This window comes from Felis catus, chromosome B2, assembly GCF_018350175.1.
Source record: "Felis catus isolate Fca126 chromosome B2, F.catus_Fca126_mat1.0, whole genome shotgun sequence".
Lineage (NCBI taxonomy): Eukaryota > Metazoa > Chordata > Mammalia > Carnivora > Felidae > Felis > Felis catus.
In genome coordinates, this window is record NC_058372.1 from 128,297,198 (window position 1) to 128,324,717 (window position 27,520).

At 39.7% G+C, this 27,520-nt stretch overlaps 1 protein-coding gene across 1 annotated transcript in view; it reads right to left on the minus strand.

Moving 5' to 3' along the window:
- Window positions 1-27,520, minus strand: part of HIVEP2 (HIVEP zinc finger 2) — a 203,285-nt gene that overhangs the window by 13,943 nt on the left and 161,822 nt on the right. The window contains exons 3-6 of the mRNA XM_023254458.2: window positions 18,652-18,746; window positions 11,091-11,135; window positions 4,775-10,326; window positions 3,643-3,797 (exon numbers count right to left, since the gene is read on the minus strand). Coding sequence (XP_023110226.2) covers window positions 3,643-3,797; window positions 4,775-9,943 — 5,324 coding nt within the window. The 5' untranslated portion in view covers window positions 9,944-10,326; window positions 11,091-11,135; window positions 18,652-18,746. The remainder of the gene's footprint in view (window positions 1-3,642; window positions 3,798-4,774; window positions 10,327-11,090; window positions 11,136-18,651; window positions 18,747-27,520) is intronic.

The window sequence follows — 27,520 nt, forward strand, 5'->3', positions numbered from 1 at the left end:
TTCCTGAAAGAACCAGATGACACATTTGGCACTGTAAGCAAAATGTAATTTTCTACATGGTGTTCAAAATGGAATGGGTCCCCCTATTAAGATATGTGGACTTGGGATATAGATGTTCAATTCCAATGGACTTCCATAAGCCTCAGAGAGTTTCAGAGTTGTGCCTTACTACTTTTGGATTCTAGTACAGCCTCCACACAAGAAATATCCAAAAAGTTATACCAACATATTCAAATCATCATATATCATCCGTTAACATTACATCGTCTAAGACGTGCAAGCAGAACAGACACACACACACACACATGCCTGTAAATATGCTAAAATAAGTAAAACCGATAATAGAATTCTTCATTGCAAGTTTTTGCTCTATTTTTACAATCCTGGCATGAGAGTGCCTCCCAAATTTCTAGCTTACACGGGCTGAGCTGAGCTCACCAACTGTTGTCTACAGATTTGATCCGCTCTTTCCCAAGGACCATGAATTTGCACTAAAGTGGAGTCCAAATTTCAAGTAGCTTCTGGTAGGTACTGTTATGTTACATAATAAAAACTAGAGATTCTATTTTTTAACCAAATTTGCATTTGTTTGCAGAAGAATTTAATAGAGAGGTTTGAAAGGATGTCTGAGGTCAGCTAGTTTAGTCAAATCAATTAGATGAACAAAATCTTAGGTATTCACTGTGATAATCCATGGAAGAAACCTACCCAGGACTCAACTATCATATTTTGTTCAGACTACAATGAAACAGGATCAATCATAGAGTACAGTAACATTCTACTGAATAATTCAGTGAATATCATTATCTTTTAAATCAAAGCGAGACTAGAATTATGGGTCTAATGTCATTCTTGGAAAGATATTCTTTTCAAGGGGCTCATTTTATAATTCCAAAATGTAAACTGACATATAAAATGCCCTAATTCACTGTGGATTTACTTAAAGGCACTAGATTTATAGGATTTTTTGTTTGTTTGTTTGTTTGTCTGTCTGTTTGTTTTTACATTCTAGAAGTATTGCACACTTCTGTATTTTCAGAAATGAAAATTCAACTTCATTCATCCAATCCAGTGAAGGATTTTTAAGAGAGAAAATCCACCCACATATTTAAATACTAACTCTTTTATGGATGCTATTCAGTGTTAACATTATTTACTTTTTGGTCACTACTAATCCAGGTGGGAATTAAGTAGTATCAAAAATATGAATAGTCAATTCTGTGTGTTTTTTCATTAAATCTTTCCCCTGTCACAAGGAACTTCCCACCTCAACTTGTTCTTCAAAACTTTCTTGAACTTTAAGTTTCATTTTACATTGTCTTCTGTTACAAAGTAGAAAAGATGCAAAAGATCTTTCACCGTTTAATTTCACTATTCTCTGTCCCTAAATAGATAAAATTACCAAAGAAATACAGAATAAAACAAATAAATTTTATAGAAAGCTAGTTTTCTTCACAGAAGGATACCTTAAGCTTAGTGTAGCCCATCATCATGGTTGATGGGAACTGCATTTTATCTTCAAGTAATATAATGTTATTTTATTTTTTTTAAATAAGCTTCACATCCAGTGCAGAGACCAACATGAGGGCCTGAACTCACCACCCTGAGATCAAGACCTGAGCTGAGATCAAGAGTCGGACGCTTAACTGGCTGAGCCACCCAGGGGCCTTTATCATTTTATTTTTAATATCTTAGCTGACCAAACCTGTAAACAGTCAAATTCAGTACAAAATGAAACTATATATTTGAAAAATCTGTAAAAATAAAATATCTACCATGCAACAGGTCTACAGACCTTAGATTCTACTTAATACAAGAATTAACGTATTTTGAAAAAACCCCCAAAAGGTATGTTTAAACCTAGGAATTGGGTAATATAAAGAACATATACACTTAAAAATGTGGTCAGTTATACTTCTTTTTTCAAGTTGTCACTTTGCAATCACCAAACTAAGAGGCAGTAACACACTGCTTGGAATGAACACCTGGTCACCACCAGGGAGAAGTCGGGTCACAGATTAAGAAATGACTGGGATGTAGCCCATACCACAGGGAAATGAAAGGGGGAAGAAATGATATGTGGGCACCGTCCTTGTGGATCATGAAACCACAGCAATAATATGTTCATATACGCTCTTTCACTTGTGTCCTTCATTAGTAGAGGTGGGTTCCCCAAAGCAAAGTATAAAGTATCGCTCATCTAGTGCAAGTGCACTACTAGGAAGACTACTGAGTATGAGGGTGTGGATTCATTCACAAGGACATCTCAGTTTCTGAGGAAAGATAACATCGGTTTTGTTTTCATTTGTGTTAAAAGATGAGGGATGTCAAAAAAATATCAAGACCAACTTTAAGACTCCATACAATTGTGGATTTAGTGGTGAAAATACTTGACATCCAAAGGGGCCGAAACCAAGAGGAAAACAATTTTAATAATTCATCTCCAAACTGGTAAATCTATGTGGAAAATAGATATTTCATATCACTAAACAGTCAACATTTTATAATTAAATAGATAACATTATTCGGTCTTCCAACTATAACTGGAACAAATTTGTGCTCATGGAAACATGTAAATTACAGATCTATTGCAGAGATAAGGCTAGTTACAACATAATCACCCTAATGTGATTAGTATGCTTCAAAGTTTTTAAATTTTAATAGCATAAGTCTGAGATTTTTCTCCCATGTGACCGAGGAGCCTGATACAATACAATTCTAATGAAATCTAAAACTAGACATTACACATATGAGTAATTTTTCTTTACTGTACAGATATCAAAGTCATTGAGCCTTATTACTTGTATTTCTACAACTCAGGATTCAACACTTAAAAAGAAATTCCCAGGGGCACCTGAGTGGCTCAGTCGGTTGAGCATCCCACTCTTGATTTCAGCTAAGGTCATGATCCTGCTATCGTGGGATCAAGCCCTGCATTGCTCCCCGTGCTGAGTGTGGAGGCTGCTTAATATTCTCTCTTCATCTCCTTCTGCCCTTTTCCCCTGTTCTCTCTCTCACACACACACACACTCTCTCTCTAAAATAAAATGAAAAGAAAAGGAAATTCCCAAAGAAAAAGAAACTGCCACAAATCAGAAGAGACAGAGAAAACATGACAACTCAATGCAATGTGGTACCCTGGCTTGGATCCTGGAACAGAAACAGGACACTAATGGAAATGATGAAATCACAATAATATCTGGTAAAAGCAATTAAATGAACAATCAAATTAACTAGTTCCTAGGATTATACATGAGTGTGCAAGATTGCATTTGTGTTAGCACAGAATAAAAATATCCATTAATAATACCAAAATGCCCGCAAGAATAATATTAAAGCATGAACAAACTTGACGACATCATGAGGCCACAAGTATAGTCAATTTCATACTGCATGAGAGGCGTGGAAATTTGAAGCAGAAGTTCAAACCATACATAACAGGGACATTTTCATTGAAAGTAAGCGTTGAAAGCAAGCGCATGAACTCATTAGCTGTTGCCAGCCAGATTTCAGAAATGTGAATAGAGAAGGAATCCGCCTTATACCCAACCAGAGTAGGTACTATTTTTTCCCGTGCATACATTCGTGACCATTTGCTCTGACTTATAACTGAATATTTTACACATGCACATATTTCCTTACCCTCCTTCAAAGATTTTAATTCGGATTGGCTCCGTTTGTTTGGATCCAATATCTTTATCTCCATGAATATCTCCCTTCCCTCTTTCCTTTAAGATATTTCCAACTAGTTTCCTTTCTAGTTTGCTGCCAAATAAAAAGGATGCATCAGGTTTCATCTGTAGGAAAAAAGAGAGAATCATTTCATACGCTTTCTCTAAGACACAGGAGCAGCCCACATACCCGCTCTCCTCTGGCCTCTGAAAATTAACCTAAATTCCATGTTAAAAGGCCATGGCCTGGCTACATAAAACAAGCGACACTAAGGATAAAATCAGAGAAATACAGTTTCTACAGAATTATTCAACATTTTGTTAAAAAAAAAAAAGAATATTCCTCTGTTGGCACTTAATCTATGCAACGCTAATAAAAAACAGAAAACATGTTCTATATTCTGAAGTAACAAAACATTATCAATTAAGGAAATATTTTAAAAAACTGAAGGGAAATGGTAACTGAATTAAGTAAAAACTATTTTTAAATCCTCTATTTGCTTCATTAATAATTTAGGAAAAATTCCAAAGTGCCCCTATTAGTATTTTTGCAATTTGACATATTAATTGTTCATGTAGGAACCAGATAATCACTTGGAAAAAATGAGCTTTGAGGGAAAAATAGAGACAATAAATTTTAGTAAAAAGTACTGTCACTGGAAATAAGCCCTCTGAAGTTTGCAAAGCTCAGTTCTGACACCCATCCGCCTCCTTCCTGATCTTTCCACTCAGCGTCCATTCCTACATTCACAATGTTCTATGTCCTATGTCCACATGTCACAATCCCATGAATCCTTCATATCAAAAGGGAATATGACCGGCTAGGTCACTAACACAGGCCAGAAGAGAGAAGAACCCAAAGGAATCGATTCCAGTGGTAGAATTCCATGGCAGCTGGCCGAAAGAGGGACTCCCCCAAAACATAGTGCATGCCTGGCCACTGGCTTTTTCTCTTACCGAGAAAGGGAGATGAGTGTCACAGAGGGTTCCCTCAGCTCTGACCTTCATTTCCCTTGTATGTTTTAGACCTTCTGTCCTTCACTATGTATTCTGCTCAGCAATCAAATCCACACTACGGTGCTTTTAGAAATGGTATTCATTACCTGAGCAAACTGCTTCCATGCACTTGATGATGTAAGCTTGCCAGTTCCAGGTCTGTGCATAGCAGCCAGAGTATAAATTTCTGCAGTGATTTTTTGCTTGGACCTCAGAAGAGCCAGAGTGGTCTTGGTGTTCAATCCTGATGGGTTTGGGTTACAGGAACTAATGCACCATGAAGCATAAACTGAGGATTTGAAGGTGGCCTGTTGTACGTAATTGGGTTTTGTATAATTCAAGAAGCACCAACTCACAGTAGTTGTTGTCCGCAGACTGGGGAACTGAAGAATCTGCTGGAAATCTGCCACGTCTGTGAAAAGAAGAGTTGAGTTTGCCATCTTCCTGCTTGGGCCAGAGGCCATGTGCACCAGCATGCCGACAGGCAGCTTCTGGCCCCTTCCGTGCTCTTCAAGCTGACCGTCTCCGGGGGGCAATGAGGAACTCTGAGGGCTCATGCTCATATCAGATGCCGTCTCATCAATATCTAATTCATCTGAGGACTCTCTGCTTTCAGAAGGCCCGCTGGACTTCTGGCCTAGAGGAGGTGCCCTGGAGTTGGGCGGGAACGGCTCCCTCATGGACAGGCTGGCAGACGGATGGTCTTGAGATGAGGAAGGGGGCAGTGAAGAGAAGGAAGATGACCCCGACTGCAAGCCATCCTTTGGCTCAGAAGCACAACCTTGTCGAACCAGCTGGGGTTTCTGTGGGCGGGACAGATCCTTCTTGATGTCTGAGCTGGTTAGCTCCACAGCACTGAGCTCCTCAACAATCTGTCCATACATCTTTTCTTCCTTGACCCTTTTCTGCTGCTTCGTTTCCATGAAGAGCTCCAAGCTGCTGGCTGGAGAAAGCATCCGCTTGCTACCCCCCAGGGTGGCCACGCTGTCCGAGGTGGAAGGTAAACATAAGGGGATTGAGGATTCTAAGCCAAGGGGTAAGGTCTGAGGTACTTTCCAAATGGGGTATTTTTCTAAGCCTGCGTGCTGCCCCAACACCTGGGCAATGTTGAATCCGATCCCTTGCATGGCCGCGTTGGTCACCAGTGTTCTTTGGGTAGTATTCTCGTCCACTTTGCATATGACAATTGCAGGACTGTTCTGCCCAAGTATCTGAGAAATGCTCGTGTACATGACACTCCCGTAGGACGGGACATGGGTCTGGATCCTGACAGGAACCACTGTTCCCGGTAAGGACTGTAAAGGCCCAGCGTTTGCGGAGGCAAAATCCTCTTGAAGAACCTGTTCAGAGGGAGTATCAGGTGACTTGGTGCTCTGGTCTGACGGGAACTTCGGAAGAATGTTCTTTGAGTGTAGCCCTGATGTTCCTGAATAACACGGGTAGGTTTGCTCTTTCGGGTGTGTGTGCTCAGCAGATTTCTTTCCAACGTGCTCTGCAACATGCTCTAAGGGACAGCTAGGATGGATTTCTGCCTGGAAAGAAGGCTTGCCGTAGCTCTTCTGAGGGTGTTGCACAAGGGGATGTGGGAAATGTGCCTGCCACCAGGGAGGCTGCTGAGCTGGTAAATGAACCATACAGACGGTAGGATACTGAAACTGAAACAAGGCATTCTGGATTGGAGAAAACGGAATAGTCTCTTGATGTGGAAATAAATGTGGCTGTTCAGACAAGTGCTTGCTTGCAATATAGGATGTCGGTTGTATCAGGGGATTTCTCAGGGATTCCTGACTGTCCATGTGCATGATCTGTTGCTGGGCCAGGTGGAGCGGACCTGAGCTCAGCTGGGCACAAGGACCCACAATCTGCTTCCCAGGGTCCTCTGCCTGGAGGGGAGGCAGCACGGAGGTGGGGGCAGGGTGCCACGCGGCCCTCAGGCCCGCGTGCAGGTGCTCCATGTGCTCCTGCTTTACACCCAGATCTGCACCAGCCTCCCCCTGGGCTATCTCCGGAGAGCCACTGAAGGAAGCCTGCCGCACCAGAAAGCATTTCTTCCTCTCCCGCGACGGGGATAACGTGGCGGCCGATGCCCCTGCCGCCGGAGCGTGGGACAGATTCCCGTAATCAAATGATTTGCTCCGGATTTCCGGAACTTCCGTTGGGTGAGGGCAAGGCATCTGCTCGGAGGAGCAGCGCCGCATCTCTTTTTGGTGGTGGTGGCCCGGGACGGACAAGGAGTACGACCCAGCAGGGACGGTCAGAAACTCTGAATGCTTCCCAAACTCATCTGGCTTAGGAGGTGCGGGGAGCTTAATGGCATCCTCTCTTTCGAAAGACATTGAAAAACTGGAGCTGTGGGACAAGTTGCTTTCCTGACTGGGGCTGCGGGAGAGGCCCGTGCCTGTGGATTCAAAGCTGGATTCCCCTGAAGAGTGCTCCATGTCTGCAAGTCGCAAACGCTTCTTTTTGGGTGGCAACTTCTCAGCTGGGAGCTGGGAAAGGGTCTCACTTCTCTGGGGCCACTGAAATTCCTCCACGGGCTTTTCCGGCTCTTTACTCTGGGCGTCTTTCTCCTTCTCTGGTTTATCAGGCTCCTCCGTCACTCGAATCTCAGGAACCTGAATGTTGTGCTGGCGAACCAGCCTGGGCTGCGCGTGGTAGGGCTGCTGCTGGGCCTGCTGGGAAGGGGACGGCTTCCCCCCGCTGTCAGCACCGTCCGCAGGTGGAGCCCACTCTGGACTCACTGGGGCTTCTGAAACCTCGCTGTCACAGGTCTCGGAAGGTGAAGAGGCCTTGTCCTGTGCGCTAGCCATCAGTTCAGCTGACTCAGACCTTTCAAATGAATTGGGGCGGCTCAGCGAGTTTGTGTGCTGAATAACAGAAATCACATTTCCAGGAGGTTTCCTGCCCGCCAGGTCTGAAATCTTATCTGCATCGGTGGCTGAGGGCGACTCCTCCGACCCAAGAGATGGACTTCCAGATTGGAGTTGGGGTCGACACGGGTCAAAGCGCTCCGAGTGACCATGGGAAGGGTTCTCATGTCCTGCCATGACAAATCCACCTCTGACGCCTTCCTGCATTGGCAGTTTGGGGTCGTAATCCGAAGTCATTATGCCCATGGGCGTGCTCATGATGCTGCTGCAGATCATGGGGGTGTCCTCCTCATCTCCCACGCTCTTCTCTTTCCGGCGTTTTCTATTTTCACAAGTAGTTCCAAACATGGTTGGCACTCCCTGCAATGGCACCGAGGGATCCATGAAATACTCACCCCCGTGTTTTAAGGAGCTTAAGCAGGAAATGTCCCTGTAGCTTGGCTTTGGTGTTTCGGAGTCTTCCCACTTCTTGTAGGGTTTCCGGCAGACATCGTAGTCATACCCCATGCGGTCCCCAGAAATCAATTTCTTTTCCTTCAAGGATAAGCCTGTGACACTCTTGGACATCCTGCCATGGTGTTCTGCCTCCATGTGCCCCTCCTGTACTGAGGGCAGCTCAAATGCAGCCTGTCTCCTTAACATGCGCTGAGGGGGTATCCCCACCGTCCCCGGATAGAACACATCATCGGAGCCGCTCATCCTTTCGTCAAATGAGTGACTTCCTCTCAAAGAAGGAGGAATGCTAAGATTAGTTGCTGAAGAAGTTGGCATCGAGTTGCTTCTAATAAGGGGTGAAGAGTCCACAGGAGCTTCTAAGAGAATTGGGCTGCTGCCTTGGAAATTTGCAGGAAAAAGCTTTCCTTCGTTCCTGACGGATGACGGAATAGTCTGGGATTGTCTGGATTCACTGTTGAATTTCGTGGATTTCAGCATGCTTGCTTGACTGGGGTCGATCTCTCCCTTGCTTGGGATCAGCTGTGATGCAGGATCTTCAAACATCTTGACATCTAACCTGGTGTTTACGTGAGGTAATGATTCCATCATGCCCTTCCTACCCATTGTGGCACGCTCCTGACTTGCGGTCGTAACACTGAGTGTATTTCTGGGACTAAGCCGACAGTATTTTCCAAAGATGATTTCTTCATAAGACTTTGCATTTGTGTTTGGAGGGCTTATTTGCTGCTCCGCACTTTCTGAGCGAGAGAAGTAACCGGAGTCAGTGCTTCCTTTACTGTGCGGGCTCAGAAGGTTGAGAGATGGCTCAGAATCTTGTCCTTTTTTCTCTGACAGTCTTAGTGCAAGTTTCTGTTTAACTGTGTGAGAATCATCAGGCTTAGTATTTAGTGACGGATTCGGTAGCATATCAGAGCCTATATACTGAGAGCTTTCGTTAGGTAAAGGGATCCCACTTTTGGGGATAATCAAAATCGGCACTTTCATCGGACCTCCCAGTGATTCTTCCAGTGACCCATGATAGCCACCTCGGCTGGCAATATCCAACGGGATCGGTGGGCCGGGACTCATTTTCTCAGAAGCCTCAACAAATAAAGAGCTCTCCTCGTCCGTGTCTGTACTCTGCTCACCGTCTGAATGTATTTCTGCTTCTACGTCAATAAAACCAGCCTCTAGGTCCAATTTAGATACAGCTGACTCTGTGAAAGGGACTAATCCTGCCTTAATTGCATGGGCATGTGACTTCCTGTGCTTATACAAATTGCTCTTTGTCTTGAAAGAGAAACCACAAGGTATACATGGATATGGCCGCTCCCCAGTATGGGACCTGATGTGTTTTTTCAGTACGCTTGGTTTGGCACACGCCCTGCTGCAGTAGGGGCAAATGTATTTGCCGGGCTTTTTGGGTTTGTGCTCTTTCTTGTGAGCATCTTCGGACTGTTCGATACTTTTCTGAGAGTATTGGCTATAAGCAGGGTTCAGGCTTGAAATCTTTTTTCTGGGGTAACCACCACTGTGGCCATGTATAGGAAAAGAAAATAAGTCCTCGGAGGCAACGGACGGCAAAGGGCCAGGGAAAAGCCACGGAGGGCCTTCGAGGCTCTGATGTGGCTTGCTGCTGTGCATGACCCCCTGTGGCAATGAGTGCTGAGGGAAAGAGAGTGAATGTTGGCATGAGTAAGGGCTCGGACGAGGCGGTGGGTATTGCTTCTCTGTGACATGCTGTGCCACGTCGCTAGGTGAGGCCAGTTTCCCAGAACCAAAGAGTTGTGCGGACGCTGTGTCTCCGATTTGCTCAGGATCTATTTGTGGTTGCCGCTGTCCTTCTTGACTGCCAAAAGTGCTCATCTTAATAACAGCTGATTGTTCCTGTCTCCATCTACCTGATGCTGTATCAGTTTCTCCAGACCTTGAGGTAGCTTTTTGTCCTAGAGCTGTGTCCCCAGTGTCCATTTTGTTACAAGGTCTTAAGTGCTAGTTCACTTGAAAGCCATGCAGACTCGTGGAGTGTCTTCAAAGCTGTGCTTTTCAAAGCTTGTTAGCTTCCATGGTCCAGGGTGTCTGCAAACTGGCCGAGTGCTCCTTCTCTTTGGAACCTGCCACACCCACCCCGTAGTCTTATGAGCATGAGATGGTAACGGCCTTGGACCAGGGCTATAACACAGTTCTCTCCATTGTAGAAATGTCCATCCAAAAGCTAAGTGCAAATCTGTGAAGATTTCTTATGGCATTTGAAGATTTTCAACTAGCATGAAATTGGGATGAATAGTCTGGGAGCAGTTTTGCCCATCAACTAGAGCAAAGTTCAATTGCCAGTTTCACTAAGATAAAACGATCTGAAAGAAAAAGAAACACAAAGAGATTGTCATAACAGTTATCAAGTTAGAAACCAAAACCAATCCTAAATAGCCAGCCTGACCCTGGATAAATTGAAAATGATTTTTTTATGCTCCAAGGATACTTTTTATAGCTGTTACCTTAGTTCCACAATTAAAGGATATTAATGTCAAACATGGCATTAAGTCATAAGCTAGATTTCTTCAATGCTCTAATTTTGGTCATCCTTTTAAATACTCCTTAATTTTGGTTAGAAAAGTATTTAAAAGAAAGCTTTTGATAGATATTATTTATAAAATCATAAAATTTTTAAAAGCCTTCATTAAAATAAATTTAGAGCTATTTCCGACCAAGTTGTATGACGTGCCTGCTTAAGTGTACTACAGATTTCTCTATATGGACATATTTTATAGACAAATATATATATATATAGGTATAAATATATTTTATATGCAAAATAAAACATACATATAAAACATATGTAAATATTAAATATATTTTAAATATTATATTAAATATATTACATATATATTTAATATTTAAATATAGAATATATTTTACATACATCCATATTTACATTAACATACAATACAGATATATTTTAAAGCAGTGATTAGGAGAGCTAGGCTAAAGCCATAAGAATCAAAGATTGTCCCAGAACTTCGGCAAAGGTGGTAAAGTGAATCCAAATAAACTATTATAAAGCCTTCATGATATAAAAAACAAAACATATTTTTGGACAGTTTAAAAATGTAATGACTACCTGAATGGTTTAGCATTCTCATGGACATGATTGTCTTGATGCTTCCTGGGTAGAAAATAAAGGCAGTTAGGAAAAACTGTTTCATTAAACCACAACACAGCTGTACATAGATGTCAAATTAAAGTTCATATATATAGAGCTCACAATGCTATGTACCCTAAGAAAAGATTAATAAGTGACTGCTTTGTAATGTGTCCAAAAACAGAAAAAATTATAAAAGCTTTAGAGTAATATTTTCTAATATATAAGATTATTATATCAAAACATCATTTTTTTGACACAATTAGCCTGGTTCTGATCCCTTAGATAGTAAAAAGTTGAGAATAGTAGGGTTTTTATTGAACCTATAGGTTTGCACATTTAAATTTACATCACAACACATAAAGGAGTCCTCCGGATGGCTGTGAATAGCGCAGGGAAACTTGACAACTTGGAAACAATTAGATCTTAACTGAATACTCATCTTCCATAAGCAAATGGCCAGAGGATTCTGAGTACTTCAGTGCTCAACTGTGTCACCTATGATGAAAGTTGAGATGTTTCCTTGAGAGGCAACGTGAAGGTGCTTATCAAAGTAAGAAAGCACATACCCTTTGGCCCGGAAATTCCATTGCTGCAAATTTATCGTTACGGATGTACCTGCACAAGTGCACAAAGATATGTGTACAAGGACTGCTTAAGTAAGTTATGACTCCATCATAAAACTCAGCCATTTAAAAAGATAAAGCACAGCAGTACGTGCTGATATAGAAACTCATCCAGAAGATAGTAATATTGGATGTTGAAAAGCAAAAAACAAAAAACAAAACCCTACCACCCCCCGCCAAAAAACAAAAAAAAAAACTCACTGCATTTAATAATCCCATGTGTGTAAAAGAGAAACAGGTGATAAACAGAGCATTTCTGCAGGGATGCCGAACAGCTTTTAACTCCAGTTAAATTAAATTGCAGAAGTAGAATCAGGGAGTCAAAAGAAGGGGCAGGAAAGAAATTTCTACTTTTCACCGTATGACTTTTGGTGATTTTTCTTTCTGTACCGGTCTAACTTCTATGTCCAATTTGCCCCCTAAGACAGACTGCTGCTGTGATGGTAGTGATGGCAGGTGCACTTAGGAAAGGGAAAGAACATGGCAATTCCCACGGGAATGAAAAGACTTTTGGGTGAGAAATCAGCAGCCCCCATATATTTGTAGCAAGACATCAAAAGTTCCTTCTGCTAAGAGCCACAAATTTATAATGCAGTAGCTGAAAAACTAAACAACAAGCATTAACTTCAGTTTGCTGGCAAATTTTACTATTGGATTGGATTTTCCCTGCACAGTGATCTTCCTATGCATCCCTTCATAGGTAATAAGAAAAAAACCGAGGGGCGCCTGAGTGGCTCAGTTGGTTAAGCATCCAACTTCGACTCTGGTCATGATCTCCAGGTTCGTGAGTTAGAGCTTGGTGCTGACAGCTGAGAGCCTGGAACCCGCTTCAGATTCTGTGTCTCGCTCTCTGTCTGCCCCTGCCCTGCTCGCACTCTCTTTCTCTCTCTCAAAGAAAGATAATAAACATTATGAAAAAAATTAAAAAAAAAAAAAAAAGAACAGAGAAAAACTGAGGGGCGCCTGGGTGGCTCAGTTAAGGGTCTGACTCTTAATTTTGGCTCAGGTCATGATCTCATGGTTTGTGAGATGAAACTGCCATGTAGGACTTCCTGCTGTCACCTGAGCCTGTTTGAGATTCTATCTCTCTCCCTCTCTCCCTGCCCCTCCCCCACTCAGGCACGTGCTCACTGTCTCAAAATACATAAATAAACTTAAAAAAAAGACAAAAGCTGAATGAGAAGTGAGGCCCTTATAATAGTGTAATGCAAATTAACTTTGGTCAGTTACAGCAAGCATGCTAACAAGAAGAATGTGCAGTGTCAAACCCAAATTGACTGAATTTTTGTTTAACTAACTAAATATTTAAGGTTCATGTAGACACAACTGCTGTCAGACTTGTAAAGGTGAATAGCACCCTCTAAAATGGGAGTAAAGTGTATTTTCAATTCAAGACAGGAATATTTTGCATCTTTCCTTAACTAGGAGTCAGAGCTTGAACTGAATATTTCTTTTTCTTTTTTTTTAAATCTTTTTTTAAAAGAGAGAGAGAGAGAGAGCGCACGTGCACACAAGTGGGGGGGTGGGCAGAGAGACAGGGAGACAGAATCTGAAGCAGGAACCAGGGTCCAAGCTGTCAGCACAGAGCCTGATGCGGGGCTCAAACCCACAAACCATGAGATCATGACCTGAGCCAAAGTGGACGCTTAACCGACTGAGCCCCCCAGGAGTCCCTGAACTGAATAATTTCTAAGTTGTTTTTCATATTTTGCCACGGTGTTGACCTGTGATTGCAGATCCATTGTTAGGAATAACAATGATAATGTTTGTTGTTTATTGTGTACTTACTATATTGTGCCTAGTACATAGCTTCATATATGTTAACTAATTTGATCTTCATGACTACCCTTTGCAGTATGTATTATACCTGTTTTACAGTAGAGTATGATCCTAAGGGAGGTTGATGGTTCAGAACCAGAATGAAACCCAGCTTTGGCTCACCCCAAGCCTATAAGGTCTCACTTCTCCCATCCACTTCTGTCAGTCAGTTTATCATAACTTAAAATACTGCATCTTCAACAATACTTTCTTCTAAATATTGTCACTTGACTTCAATATTTCCCATGCTTAAAGTTTTCATGGTCCTGGGAGAATATATGAGTTCTGCATGGCTGGAGTATAGAAAGTGGCCTCAAAAATGCCACTTCCTTGGGGTGCCTGGTTGGCTCAGTCAGTTGAGCTTCTGACTTCGGCTCAGGTCATGATCTTGTGGTCTGTGAGTTCAAACCCCGCGTCAGGCTCTGTGCTGACAGCTCAGAGCCTGGAGCCTGCTTCGGATTCTGTGTCCCTCTCTCTCTGCCCATCCCCCACTCATGCTCTGTCTCTCTGTCTCAGAAATAAATAAACATTAAAAAAAAATTCTTTTTAGGGGCGCCTGGGTGGCGCAGTCGGTTAAGCGTCCGACTTCAGCCAGGTCACCATCTCATGGTCCGGGAGTTCGAGCCCCGCGTCGGGCTCTGGGCTGATGGCTCAGAGCCTGGAGCCTGTTTCCGATTCTGTGTCTCCCTCTCTCTCTGCCCCTCCCCCGTTCATGCTCTGTCTCTCTCTGTCCCAAAAATAAATAAACGTTGAAAAAAAAAATTAAAAAAAAATTCTTTTTAAATGCCACTTCCTAGAAATCACACAAATCCATAATTTAAATAAGGTACACAATCTTATATTAAAGTATTAACATAAGTACTTATATTAAAGTATTAAGAACAGTATTGTAAGGACAACTCCTTGTTAGAACATGATAAACTATCATGACAAACAATTGTTTTATTTTGTTCCTTAGAAAGCATTACATTTTAAGAAAGTAAGAACCTGACAAGTGAAAATGAGGCCTATGTTCACTTCCCATTCATTGGTTTACACAGAATGTATAATTTTGCTTAAACCACGAACTTTAAGTTAAATAATTACATAAAATTTTGTGAAAAACAAGACTGGAATAATATATTTAGTAATTAAATAGATTATAATGTATTCATTTAGCAATGAGGTAATATCTTTGTAAATCAGGCAGATTTAATTTCTGCGGTTTATAATAATAAATTATAACCATTACACCCTAAACAACATATGTACAATTCTTATTCACTAAGAACATATCCTTAAAAAAAGAGATGCACCAAACTAGATTCTTACAAAGGCAATAACATTTTGCTGTTAAAGAATGGACCAGAAGAGAGGTGCCTGGGTGGCTCAGTCGGTTAAGCGTCCGACTCCAGCTCAGGTCATGATCTTGTGGTTCATGGGTTCAAGCCCCGCGCCAGTCTCTGTGCTGATAGTTCAGAGCCTGGAGCCTGATTCAGATTCTGTGTCTCCCTCTCTCTCTGCCCCTCCCCCACTCACGCTCTGTCTCTCTCTCTCTGTCTCTCTCTCTCTCTCTCAAAAATGAATAAACATTAAAAAAAAATTGTTTTTAAAAAGAATGGACCAAAAGATGAAAAAAAGTTACATACGTAAGATTTAAAAGCTGATATTTAATGGCCAGAACAAAAATCATCTAGGACATTTAGTTAACTGTGGGATTTAAATTTCAGAAAAAGATGGGGCGCCTGGGTGGCTCAGTCAGTTAAGTGTCTGACTTCGGCTCAGGTCACGATCTCGCGGTATGTGAGTTTGAGCCCCGCGTCGGGCTATGTGCTGACTGCTCAGAGCCTGGAGCCTGTTTCAGATTCTGTGTCTCCCTCTCTTTCTGACCCTCCCCCGTTCATGCTCTGTCTCTTTCTGTCTCAAAAATAAACGTTAAAAAAAAAAATTAAAATATAAAAAAAAATAAAATAAATTTCAGAAAAAGAGCCTAATCAGAAAAAGGCAAATCTACTGTTTTATTTAAAAACTCAATTTTGCTGATATTCACATAGGATCATCTTATATTCTAATAGCATTTATTATCTGGACAATTTTTTAAATTCAAAACATTGATCCCAGTAAAAAAATACATTGACTCAATTATGCAAATAGCTTCTGTCAGGAAAACTTCTTTTTAAACTTCTAAGACAAGCCTACCTAAGCTGTCCTACCATTTTATCATGAAACTGGATGATCGCTTGAGCCACGCTTTCTCCTCCTGGTCATACAGGAAAAGCTCCTCTGTCTGTGTCTGAGCTAGAAGTCCCAGGATCCCAGTACTGCGGATCGATCCCTCTGGTCTCCCTCTGGTCTCCCTTTGGTCTCTGGGCTGGACCTCTGAACTTTTTGCTTCAGTGAAAAGCTTAAGAATATTACGAGGGAATTGGAAATTATTCCTACTTCACGTGAAACTTTTACATCAGATTTTAAACATGTTTGAGAATATAGTATTTCTCTTCAACACCAGCCTTGGAGAGGCTTCAACTAACTGCTATCCATAAAATCACTTTCCTTTTGCAATTTCTGAGGCATATGGAGAAAAACAGAAGAGAGAAAACATGAGTGCTGGGTCTTTTGAGGAATATACTGATCGTATTCTTTAACCATTAAAAAAAAAAATGTGGACATTTCCCGTTAATCTCTTGTCCACACCTGCTTTATCTTGGAAATGGAAAAAAATCCGCAGTGTAAATTGGGTTCACCCTAGATCTTTTACTGGGCATAGCATGTTTGTCTCTTTAAAACCAAACAGGCTTGGGGGGTGTTCAAAAGTCTCTTTACTGCTTTCCTCAGCTTATAATCAGGGAGAAGAAATTCACTTTTAAAATCTCAAGGCTTTCAAAATTGAATCCAAGATGTGACAAAGACACTCGTCTTTTTTTGTTGGGTGATCCTTTTACGGAGCAATCTAAGTCTACCAACAACGGCAAATGCCTAAGCTTGCATTTTATTGTTTAAATGCTAAGTAATAGGGAAATAGTTTCTTTGGGCTATTTTAGTTTCGTAATTTTATTACAACCCATCAAATGCACCCTCATACAAAAATCAGCAGCTTTAGTTGCATTTTCCCAATATAGATCTACTCGGTGCTATAAAATCCACAGTAACGTGGTTAATTATACTACATTACTTCTTTATCACCGCAGAGATACATTTCATTTTTCATATTCCCTAACTATATGTTAAAAGTATAAATTTCCAGTTTTCCCAATCGATTGATATGTTTCAAAATGTAACAGTAGAGCAATCCTCCTATGGAAAACAAAAAACAAAAAAAACAAAAAAACAAACCCAGTCGGTTATTTCATTCTGTGAGATTTCTTTTTATGGTAACCAAACCCACGCAGAGTCATTTTTGGCACCCATTGCCAACAAAGGAGAGATATTCCAAACGCAATTTCACATTCACATTTAAAATTTTCCCAATGTCTTTGAGTGCTGCGAAAGGAGTGAGCTATTTTGTTGGAGGATATGACTCCGGGGTTTCCTGTGGATAGTGCCCCAGCCCGTAGGAGTCTTTGAGGCAGTCAAGACAGGCATTGTCTGGCAGCTTAAGCACATTTTTCAGAGGGGGACAGTGTTGAAAAAGATATTATCCTCCGCGTGGCTATTCCATGGAAAAGCTGCCATTTCTCCAAAAGTGTGCCCTCTCCTTTGGCTACTCTTCACAGTCCCACTCAAATAAATTTGGCACCCAGTTAAATAATTTCCTCAGACAGGCCTTGAAAGCAAAGGCACAGCAACAGCCTCCCGTATAGACCTCAACAGAGGTCTCTTCAGGATAACAGCTGGGTGGGATTGGCAGGAAGGCAAGCTTGCTCTGTAGATGAATAAAGGCTTACAGTATCCACGGTTGTCAATCTGGGATCTTTTGCTTAGGAAAACACTATCTTACAAAAAAGCTTTACCTCAGGAAATTAATCATTACTTGAGTGGTGGCAAAAGTCAAGAGAGCATTAAATAATAACATCCTAAATAATAACGGTATAACACGACTGGTAACAAACACGGCCTCTCTACTTCTAAAATTTTAATAGTAAAACATTTAGAAAAATTAAAGTGGTTATTTGGCCCTTTTTTGAGAATTGGGGGGTATTATGCTTACAAACAAACATATACATCTTCAAATAGTGATTACTGAATTACATTTTAGAGACCATTTCCATCTATTTGCTTTTAAAATGCCAGAGATCAATTACCAAATATTTTAAGAAACACACAAGTGTCTCAGAGCACAGTGATGGTCCCACAAATCGCTACCACATAGGACTGGATAAGGGAAAGAAGGATCTACAAAAAAGCCATGGCCATTGCCAGAGTCCAGCTGAATACAGACTTATTTCCACAGGATGATTAAAAAAAGGCACCATCCTGAGAGCCAAATTCATTATAAATGCTTCTTTTATTAGTAAAAATCCCCATAACAACCTTAGTTCTCCCTAAAATAAGCAAGTTGTCAATATGAGCAGGGTCCTGTATATTATATAAAACCCTGCCAAGCAATCCAGAGAGCTTTTGGAGAAAAGTAAAAATATTTTGATGATCACCCTCTAACTTGACATACATTAAAATCCAATTTGATATTTAAAACCTAATGGAAAACTGAACTAGATTTTTTCCACACTGGCTACACTGAGGGCATGATTGCAGATATTTGCATAGTTTGCATATTTAGTCAAGGTATTTATAACTTATTTTGACTGTAGCCCACTACTTTCAATATTTTGTTCTAAAGTTTTTTTGCAATTTTTTTTCACAGTCGTGATTTTGTTTTCCCCATTACACAGCCAAAGTAATTAGGGTTCCCTAAGTAGAATTTAATATGAAAATAAACTTTGCAAGGAAGAAATGCTCTTAAATGCAGCTATCTCAATTAAGAGAATTGTAATTAAAACTGGTTTGGAAAACAAGACAAAACCTTCACAACACTTTTCTCTCTAAATGGCGTGTATACACTGTTTCCTCCCAGATTTAATGACAAAGTTGGCTTACGTATGGGTACAAAGTAGGCCAAAATTGCCTTTCAAGTTCAACGCAAAAACAATGGAATAAAATAATAAGTTTTAGTTATTAACCTGTTATCCACATATCAAAAAACTGTATCACAACCATCTATGTCTTCCACGGTGCCGACTCTCCTCACAGGAACTCATGCATAACTTCTGGAAACCTAAAAGATGAACAAGAAGATTTTTTAAATGATAACACTTGTAGTCAACTTAATAGGCATGCTTATTCTTCATTCACAGAAACTGCTTTCCTTGAGGAAAGAAAATTTGGAAGTGGATCTCTCAAGAAGACATTTTTTTCCCCGAAGAAAACAATTTCCTTTCTTTTAACATAGTTTAACTCTTTTGAACAAGTACTTGTATTAAAAGAGAATTGCTGGGGTGCCTGGTGGCTCAGTCAGTTGAGCGCGTGACTTCGACTCAGGTCATGATCTCACGGTTCGTGAGTTCAAGCCCCGCGTCGGACTCTGTGTGGACTGAGCCTGGAGCCTGCTTTAGATTCTGTGTCTCCTTCTCTCTGCTCCTCCCCTGCTCATGCTCTGTCTCTCAAAATAACATTAAAAAAAAATTTAAAGAGGCACCTGGGTGGCTCCGTTGGTTAAGCGTCCGACTTTGGCTCAGGTAATGATCTCATGGCTCCTGAGTTCAAGCCCTACATCAAGCTCTGTGCTGACAGCTCACAGCCTGGAACCTGCTTCGGTTTCTGCATCTCCCTCTCTCTCTCTCTCTCTCTCTCTCTCTCTCTCTTCCCCTACCCCACTTGTGCTGTCTGTCTCTCTCTCTCAAAAATGAATAAACATTGAACAAAATTAAAAAAAAAAAGAATTGTCTATACCAACAAAAGTAGAGGCAATCAGGAAAATAATGGTAGAGTTATAACTTAACATATTGGAACTAGAAATTATGCCATGACAGTGCCTGACACAGTTCTGCCTTAAAGCTGAGATTCTCAGGAAACTTCTTTTGGTGCATCAGCTGCTAAACTCCACAGGATGAAGTCTCAGATAACCTCATAGCGAATTCTTCTCTATAGTTTATTTCAGCAATGTTATGTTCTGTGCTAAAATTAATTTCTGAAATAGGAAGCCAAAACCAACCAAAGTAAAATCCTGAGACTTAACAAGAAATAAAGAAAGGGACTTTCTCATACTTAGAATTAATATTTACCCAGCTCTGATCCAAAGAAATGCATGGAAAGTCAGTCAAACTACTTGCTCCAAATAGAGTAATCAATGAACCATCTTAAGAGGGTTTATCTCCCAGTACACAAAACCCACATAAAAATATTGTTACACTATCCTTAGATGGTTATTGTATATTTGTTCATTTTTAAAAATATTGCTTTTTCTTCCAGACAAGTTATTGTCTCATAGGAAGGACTGCAGATTCAAGACACGGCAAAATGTGCCTAAACCCAGTCCCACTTCATGGGAGCATTCAAAGTGCTTAAAGGAAGTAGTTTGCTTTAACTTCCCTGTCCCCCTTTCCACATCACTGCCGTAGCACTTTAGGACACCCTGCGCACTTTGAGACATGAATCATTATAAGCAAGCAGGCCCACTTGGTTCCTCAAAAGACACAAAAGGTACAAAAATAGCTTCTGCAATTGAAGCAAGGACGTCGTCAGCAGCCAGATGAATGTGGGTGGTCAGATAAGATTCTGTTACTGCAAAGGACAAATTATTAAGCACATGCTAGATTTATTTTCATTTTTAAACCATGTTCTTCTTGCCTCAAATCAACCATTTGCTGGTAACTTAAAATGACACCTGACAAGCTCTACTACTCTCAAAATTGAAAGCTTCATCAAAGCCAAAGAGCATGATTGATTAAGCACTGAGAAAAAAAAAAAAAAAGACATATATTCTATAAGACATACAACAAAAGACATAATCTATAAGACATGTAAATTCTATATATTTTTAACAAATCAAATAGCACCTCTGGGGGGAAAAAGTTAAACAAATCAAATAGCTAATAGTTATTAAACAATAGTTAAACAAATCAAAAAAAGTTAAACAAATCAAATAGCACCTCTGGGGGAAAAAATAACACTATACTTTGGCATCATGACCTAAGGTAAAGAAAAGCACGGCATCCCTCAGGGAAAAAAATTAATAAATCACTGAAGTATTTTGTACCCTGAGCAAAATTCACCCACGACATAAATGGGCCAAGAGTCTACAGATATAGCTATTTATAGGGAACAATAACTTGCAGCATTTGGTGACTACCTATGATTGGCAATCTGAGTCACCGAACTAAGAGGTAAGAAGGGAGAAGGAGAAAGTAACCCTCAGAAGGCCAGCACTGACACCCAGCCCTTCCAGCGGAGTTTCAACTATAGACAGGCATCCACCCGCTCCCAATCCCAGAAATCATCGTTCTTGCCAACAGCTTTCACAGGCAAAATGGAACACAAGCATATCTCTCAGACAAGCTGTGATAGGGCAATGACTCTGCTCTTCCAGTGTTACCTTCCAGAACTATGGCTACTGGAAATGGGAAACACTTATCTCATGCCATGTGCATACATCTGGAATTTTAGATTACCGAAGATCCCTCTTTTCATTCAATAAGAAGATTCAAAATTTCTCTTTGTCTCATGACTTAAAATCCATGACCCCTTAAATGTTTGGTTTTCCCTGGGAGAACCAAAAATCAATGGCAATGATATTGCGTTTATATTTTACCTTACAGAAACTTCCAGTTAATTAGTGTGATTCTAAAGCAAAGAGCTGGATGATATTAATGTGAAAGATACGAAACTAACTTCGATGATTTTACACAAATAATGTTGTTGCAAATTAGACGCAGTAATGGGGGCGCCTGGGTGGCTCAGAAGGTTAAGTGTCCAACTTTGGCTCAGGTCATGATCTCGCGGTTTGTGACTTTGAGCCCCGTGTCAGGCTCTGTGCTGACAGCTCGGAGCCGAGAGCCTTCTCAGATTCTGTGTCTTTCTCTCTCTCTGCCCCTCCCCCACTTGTGCTCTGTCTCTCTCTATCAAAAATAAATTTTTACAAATGTAAAAAATAAAATAAAATAAAATTTAGATGCAGTGATGGCCTCCACAAGGGAGGCAGTTACTACTATTAAAATAAAGACACGAAGATAACCATCTCAGGAAATTATTTTTCCATTAATTTTCAGTGAGTTTTTGTGCCTCAGTGTACTTATCAAAATATAAGAAAAATCTTTCCTCAAATAGCTCTTGAGAATGTGGTATGACACCTTATGTTTCTGTTCCCGAGAAATCAAGAGTTCACACAGTATACTCTTAAACAATGGAATAAATGAAGAGAGATTTTCATTTCTTTAACTTTACTTTTAGGTTATTCGACTCACCAGAAATCATCAAGCAGTGAAACCTTAATATTTAATAAAGTTAACAATTTTATTTCAGGAAATAGTGTTAACAGATCTTGTTAAATTTCCTCAAGTCGTTTAAAATATATTCCTAAATATGGGGTGAAAATTATCTTTCACTTTACTAACAAAGTACAGACTGATTTTTCTGACACCTGCTGGCTTATAGGAGAGTTCCTTAAAAATATTTTCCAATTCCCCTATCTCTAATTTGTAACAGACACTTGGAAAATGTGAACATTATCGTTTCTATCCCAGTGGTTTCTCAACCTTTCTACTCTTAAAAAATCACCTTAACATTAGATATTTATTCTTAGATCCCTACAAGCTATTGTCACTAAGCTAAGCAAGGAATACATTGAGTTATGATAATGGACGATAGACAGAAAGATGATAGATGACTAATAGACAGATAATGTTTTAAAATGTCCATTGTTAGATTCTTTATTATTTCAATTTTCTACTCTTCCAAATTATTCTAAGACAATTTATGGCTTAAAGGTTTAATATGACTTGTAGATGAATCTTGCAAAAGGTTTCATTGGCAAACTTCTTGTGCAAACATAAGTACCTTCCATCATTCTTGATTTTTTTCCTGAGGTTAAACAAATGCACAGGAGATCATAATTTTAGTAGATAAGCTGATAAAAGAAACCAGTTTCACTTTCGGTGAGAGTTGTCACAATTAAAAATGATTATTATTCACATCAACTCTATGAAAAAATGGCAAATAGGACTGGAAACAAGATATGATCCTTGTATTATTTCTCATTTAAAAGTAGTGTTTAAATATGACATGTGTAAAAGAATGAACACTGCTCTTCACACACTAGAGAAGAGATACTCATATTTAATAGTAGTAGAGGAAATTCCAAAGTGGTGGGTAAAGATGGGAGAAGGGTACTTAAAGAGAAACGCATGTTCAAGATAATACTTTAATTCCTCCCCAGGTTTTTGAAGAGGGGCATCTTTTCCCCACTACAAAAAAATAAGTCTCTGAATGGACGCCTGGTTCCACTTTGGAGTGCCTGGAGTGGCAAGGTAAGAGGTGTGTCTGGAAGGTGGCAGGGAAGGCAGACACAGATGTGTATTTGTGACAATACCACAAACACACACACACACACACACACACACACACACACACACACACTTTGATCGGTATGATGACTATAAGCTTAGGTCTTTGGAAAGAGTCTGGATATGAAGGTGATGCTTAGAGCTAGGTTTGGAATGTAAACAGGAAGAAAAAGGGTTTAAAGAGATTCAAATAGGAACGGGAAAAGGTAGTCCTGTTTGGAACATGGGGCAATTCATTACTGGGGCGAGGCAGAGGCTCTGAGAAGTCAAAAAGGTGTGTGTGGGAAAGGAGAGTTTCCACAAGAGGAAGTTAGGGCAAACTGAGTCAAATTCGCCGATTTTGTCCTTTCATTTAGGGTTCTGGTTCTAGAAAATGCTTGTAAAAATGAACCCAGAGCTACCTGTGGTCTATTGCTGCTTCTCAGCAGGTAGTTGGCGCTGGAGCAGCGACAAGATACAAGATAAAACATTGTGCAAATTAAAAGGACTAAAAACAACCAAAAAAGTAGGTACACATGAGTAAGTGATTGTAACTTAAGTCTTCTTTTTTTTTTTTTTTAATTTTTTTTTCAACGTTTATTTATTTTTGGGACAGAGAGAGACAGAGCATGAATGGGGGAGGGGCAGAGAGAGAGGGAGACACAGAATCGGAAACAGGCTCCAGGCTCTGAGCCATCAGCCCAGAGCCCGACGCGGGGCTCAAACTCACGGACCGCGAGATCGTGACCCGGACGCTTAACCGACTGCGCCACCCAGGCGCCCCATAACTTAAGTCTTCTTAACTAGGTGTTTTGACCATTTCCTGACACTTTGGGGTATTTATTGATGCTTACTATGTGCCAGAAAATGGGGTAAGTTTACAGAAGACGAAAAGAAAAATGGAAGCTCTCTATTTAAGACTTCAGAGCCTAGCAGGAAGACATTTGTGAACAAATAAGTTCAACAAAATGTTTGGGTGCTTTGTCATAAATATAAACACAGTATAGTGAGACCGTAGAAGAGGGGATTGTCAATCCTATCGAGAGAATTAGGAAAGGTTTAGAGAGGATATGACACTGAGTAGATCTTTAAAGAAAACTATGCATGATAATATACAAAAGCACACAGTTCTCAATGTTAGGTTGGGAGATAAAAACACTTGTCTGAAGAGATAAAAATATAAGCCTCTAGCATTTCAGTTTCTCTCTGGTTGCATATACTTGTAGTGTGGTGAAATGTTAGCTCATGGGGTTGCTTAGGGAGTAAGGTGTCCTAGTTAATACAACCTTATGGTTAGGTAAAGACCACAGAGAAAATAATTTTTGTTTTAACATCTGCTAGTGATTATTTTCCAAAGTACATTAGCCTTCTCCATGAGTTAATTACAGTCTCCTGAACATAATTTAATCTTTCTTTGATGATTCAGTATTGAATAGTGCTCTCTAGTCCGTACTCTGCATCTGGGCTGTGATCATCTGGTATTGGCCATGAAAAATTCTCCCCACATGTGTTCCTAAGCACATGTCACATTTTCCAAGATCACAGTTGCAACAGAGATTTGTTTTCTTGACGACATATTTGACATCAAATGAGACATATCTAACTAACTTGTTTTAGGAGCAAATCTATAACTCTCCACTTCTATGACCATTAAGTTTTGAGTCCATTCTAAATCATACAGGGAGTGTTAAGTACTGTGAAACGTTTTAGAAATCATCTAGTCCATCAGCCAACTAACAGAAGAAAGAGGTGAAAACTAGAGAACTCAAAAGACCTGCTTAATACAGGTCAAAATGATGGCTTTGGGCTATTGTTTAAGTCTTCAAACTTTCAAGTCAATTATTTCCCACTCTCCATACTACTTCCTCTTATTGAATGTTTACTAATCTTGCTTTATTGCAGAAACTGATTGAAAGGAATGAAAATGGAAGAATAAATAATATTGAACTTAGAATGAGTGAAGACATTTATCATCCCTAATTTCAAACTAATCAGCCAAGGAAACATAAATAACAGTAGCTAAAAACCAATGTTCCCATTGAATTATTAATTTTTACAGAAAATAAATTCAATGAAAAAATTTAACTTTTCCAAAATGAGTAAATGGTTGGCAAATTAGTTGTCAAAAGAATCAATTTCTGGGGCGCCTGGGTGGTTCAGTCGGTTAAGTAACCGACTTTGGCTCAGGTCATGATCTCGCGGTCCGTGAGTTCGAGCCCCGCGTGGGGCTCTGTGCTGACAGCTCGGAGCCTGGATCCTGTTTCAGATTCTGTGTCTCCCTCTCTCTGACCCTCCCCCATTCATGTTCTGTCTCTCTCTGTCTCAAAAATAAATATTAAAAAAAAAATTAAAAAAAAAAAGAATCAATTTCTACAAGTAGTCCATCATTTAGTATTTAAAAAAATATATATTTTGAAGTCTCAACTATTTTCCAGCATAAGCTGTTTTCATTATCAAGCTTCTTATGTTCTTATAATAAAAAAACTTTTTAAAGTAAATATTTTAAGTCAAATTATGAGATCATCTTCTCTCAAGCAAGGTTAGCTCTCTCACTGACAGCCAGTGGAGGTAAGTCCTTTGGTTCATCATACCAAAACTTCACCAAGGAGGTCCATGGTGACATGACAACCCTATGTGCACAATTATTACTTCTCTGGCAGAATGGTGTATGCTGTCTTTTTTTTAAAAAAGGGCAGGGCCAATTAGATGTTTTGTTTAATTAAAAATATTCTTTTTGGTGCAACTTTAAATGGGACTCCTTTCTTAATTTCTCTTTCTGCCTCTTATATTAGTGTACAGAAATGCAATGAATTTCTTTTCTTTTTAGAAATGCAATGAATTTCTCTATATTGATTTTGTATCCTGTGACCTTACTGAATTCATTTATCAGTTCTCATAGTTTCTTGGTAGAGTCTTTAGGGTTTTCTATATGCAGTATCATGTCATCTGAAAATTGTGAATTTTACTTCTTTCTTTCCAATTTGGATACCTTTTATTTCTTACCTGGTTTCTTGCACCAAAAAAAAAAAAAATCTTAGGAATAAATTTAACCAAAGAGGTGAAAGACCTGTACTCTGAAAACTACAAAATACGGATGAAAGAAATTGAAGACAATACAACAAATGGAACGATATTCCATGCTATGAACAGGAAGAACAAATATTGTTAAAACATCCTTACTACCCAAGTCAATTACAGATTTGATGCAATACTTATCTAAATACCAACAGCATTTTTCACAGAACAAGAATAAACAATCCTAAAATTTGTATAGTACCCCAAAAGTCCCCAAATACCCAAGGCAATCTTAAAAAAGAAGAACAAAACTGGAGCTATCACAATACCACATTTCAAGATATATTACAAAACTGTAGTAATCAAAACAGTATGGTACTGACACAAAAATAACACATAGATCAAAGGAACAGAACAAAGAGCTCAGAAATAAACCCATGATTATACGGTCAATTAATCTTCGACAAAGGAGGCAAGAATATGCAATGAGCAAAAGACAGTTTCTTCAACAAATGGTGTTGGGAAAGTGGAACAGCTACATGCAAAAGAAAGTGGACCACATTCTCACACCACACACAAAAATAAACTCAAAATGGATTAAAGACCTAAATGCGAGATGTGAAACTATAAAAATCCTAGAAGAGAGCACAGGCAGTAATTTCTCTGACATCAGCCATAGCAAAATTTTCCTAGAAATGTCTCCCAAGGCAAGGGAAACAAAAGCAAAAATAAACTATCGGGACTACATCAAAATAAAAAGCATCTGTATAGCAAAGGAAACTATGAATAAACTAAAAGACAACCTATGGAATGGGAAAAGGTATTTGCAAATGATATACCCGATAAAAAGTTAGTATCCAAAATATACAAAGAACTAATACAACTCAAAACAAAACAAAACAAAACAAAAACCACAAATAATCCAACTAAATAATAGGCAGAAGACATGAACAGATATTTCTCCAAGGAAGACATCCAGATGGCCAACAGACACCAGGAAAGATGCTCAACATCACTAATCATCAGGGAAATACAAATCAAAACCACAATGAGACATCACCTCACATCTGTCAAAATGGCTAAAATCAAAACCACAGGAAACAAGTGTTGATGAAGATGTGGGGGAAAAGGAACCTCTATGCATTGCTGGTGAAAATGCAAACTGGTGCAGCCTCTGTGGAAAACAGTATGGAAGTCTGTCACAAAATTAAAAATAGAACTACCATATGATCCAGTGACTCCACAACTAGGTATTTACCTAAAGAATATGAAAACACTAATTCGAAAAGATATATGCACCCCTATGTTTAGAACAGCATTATTTACAATAGCCATGCTATGGAAGCAACCCACATGTCCATCAATAGATGAATAGATAAAGAAGATGTGATATATATACAAAATGGACTACTACTCAGCCATAAAAAAAGAATGAAACCTTTCCCTTTGCAACCACATGAATGGATCTAGAAGGTATAATGCTACATTAAATAAGTCT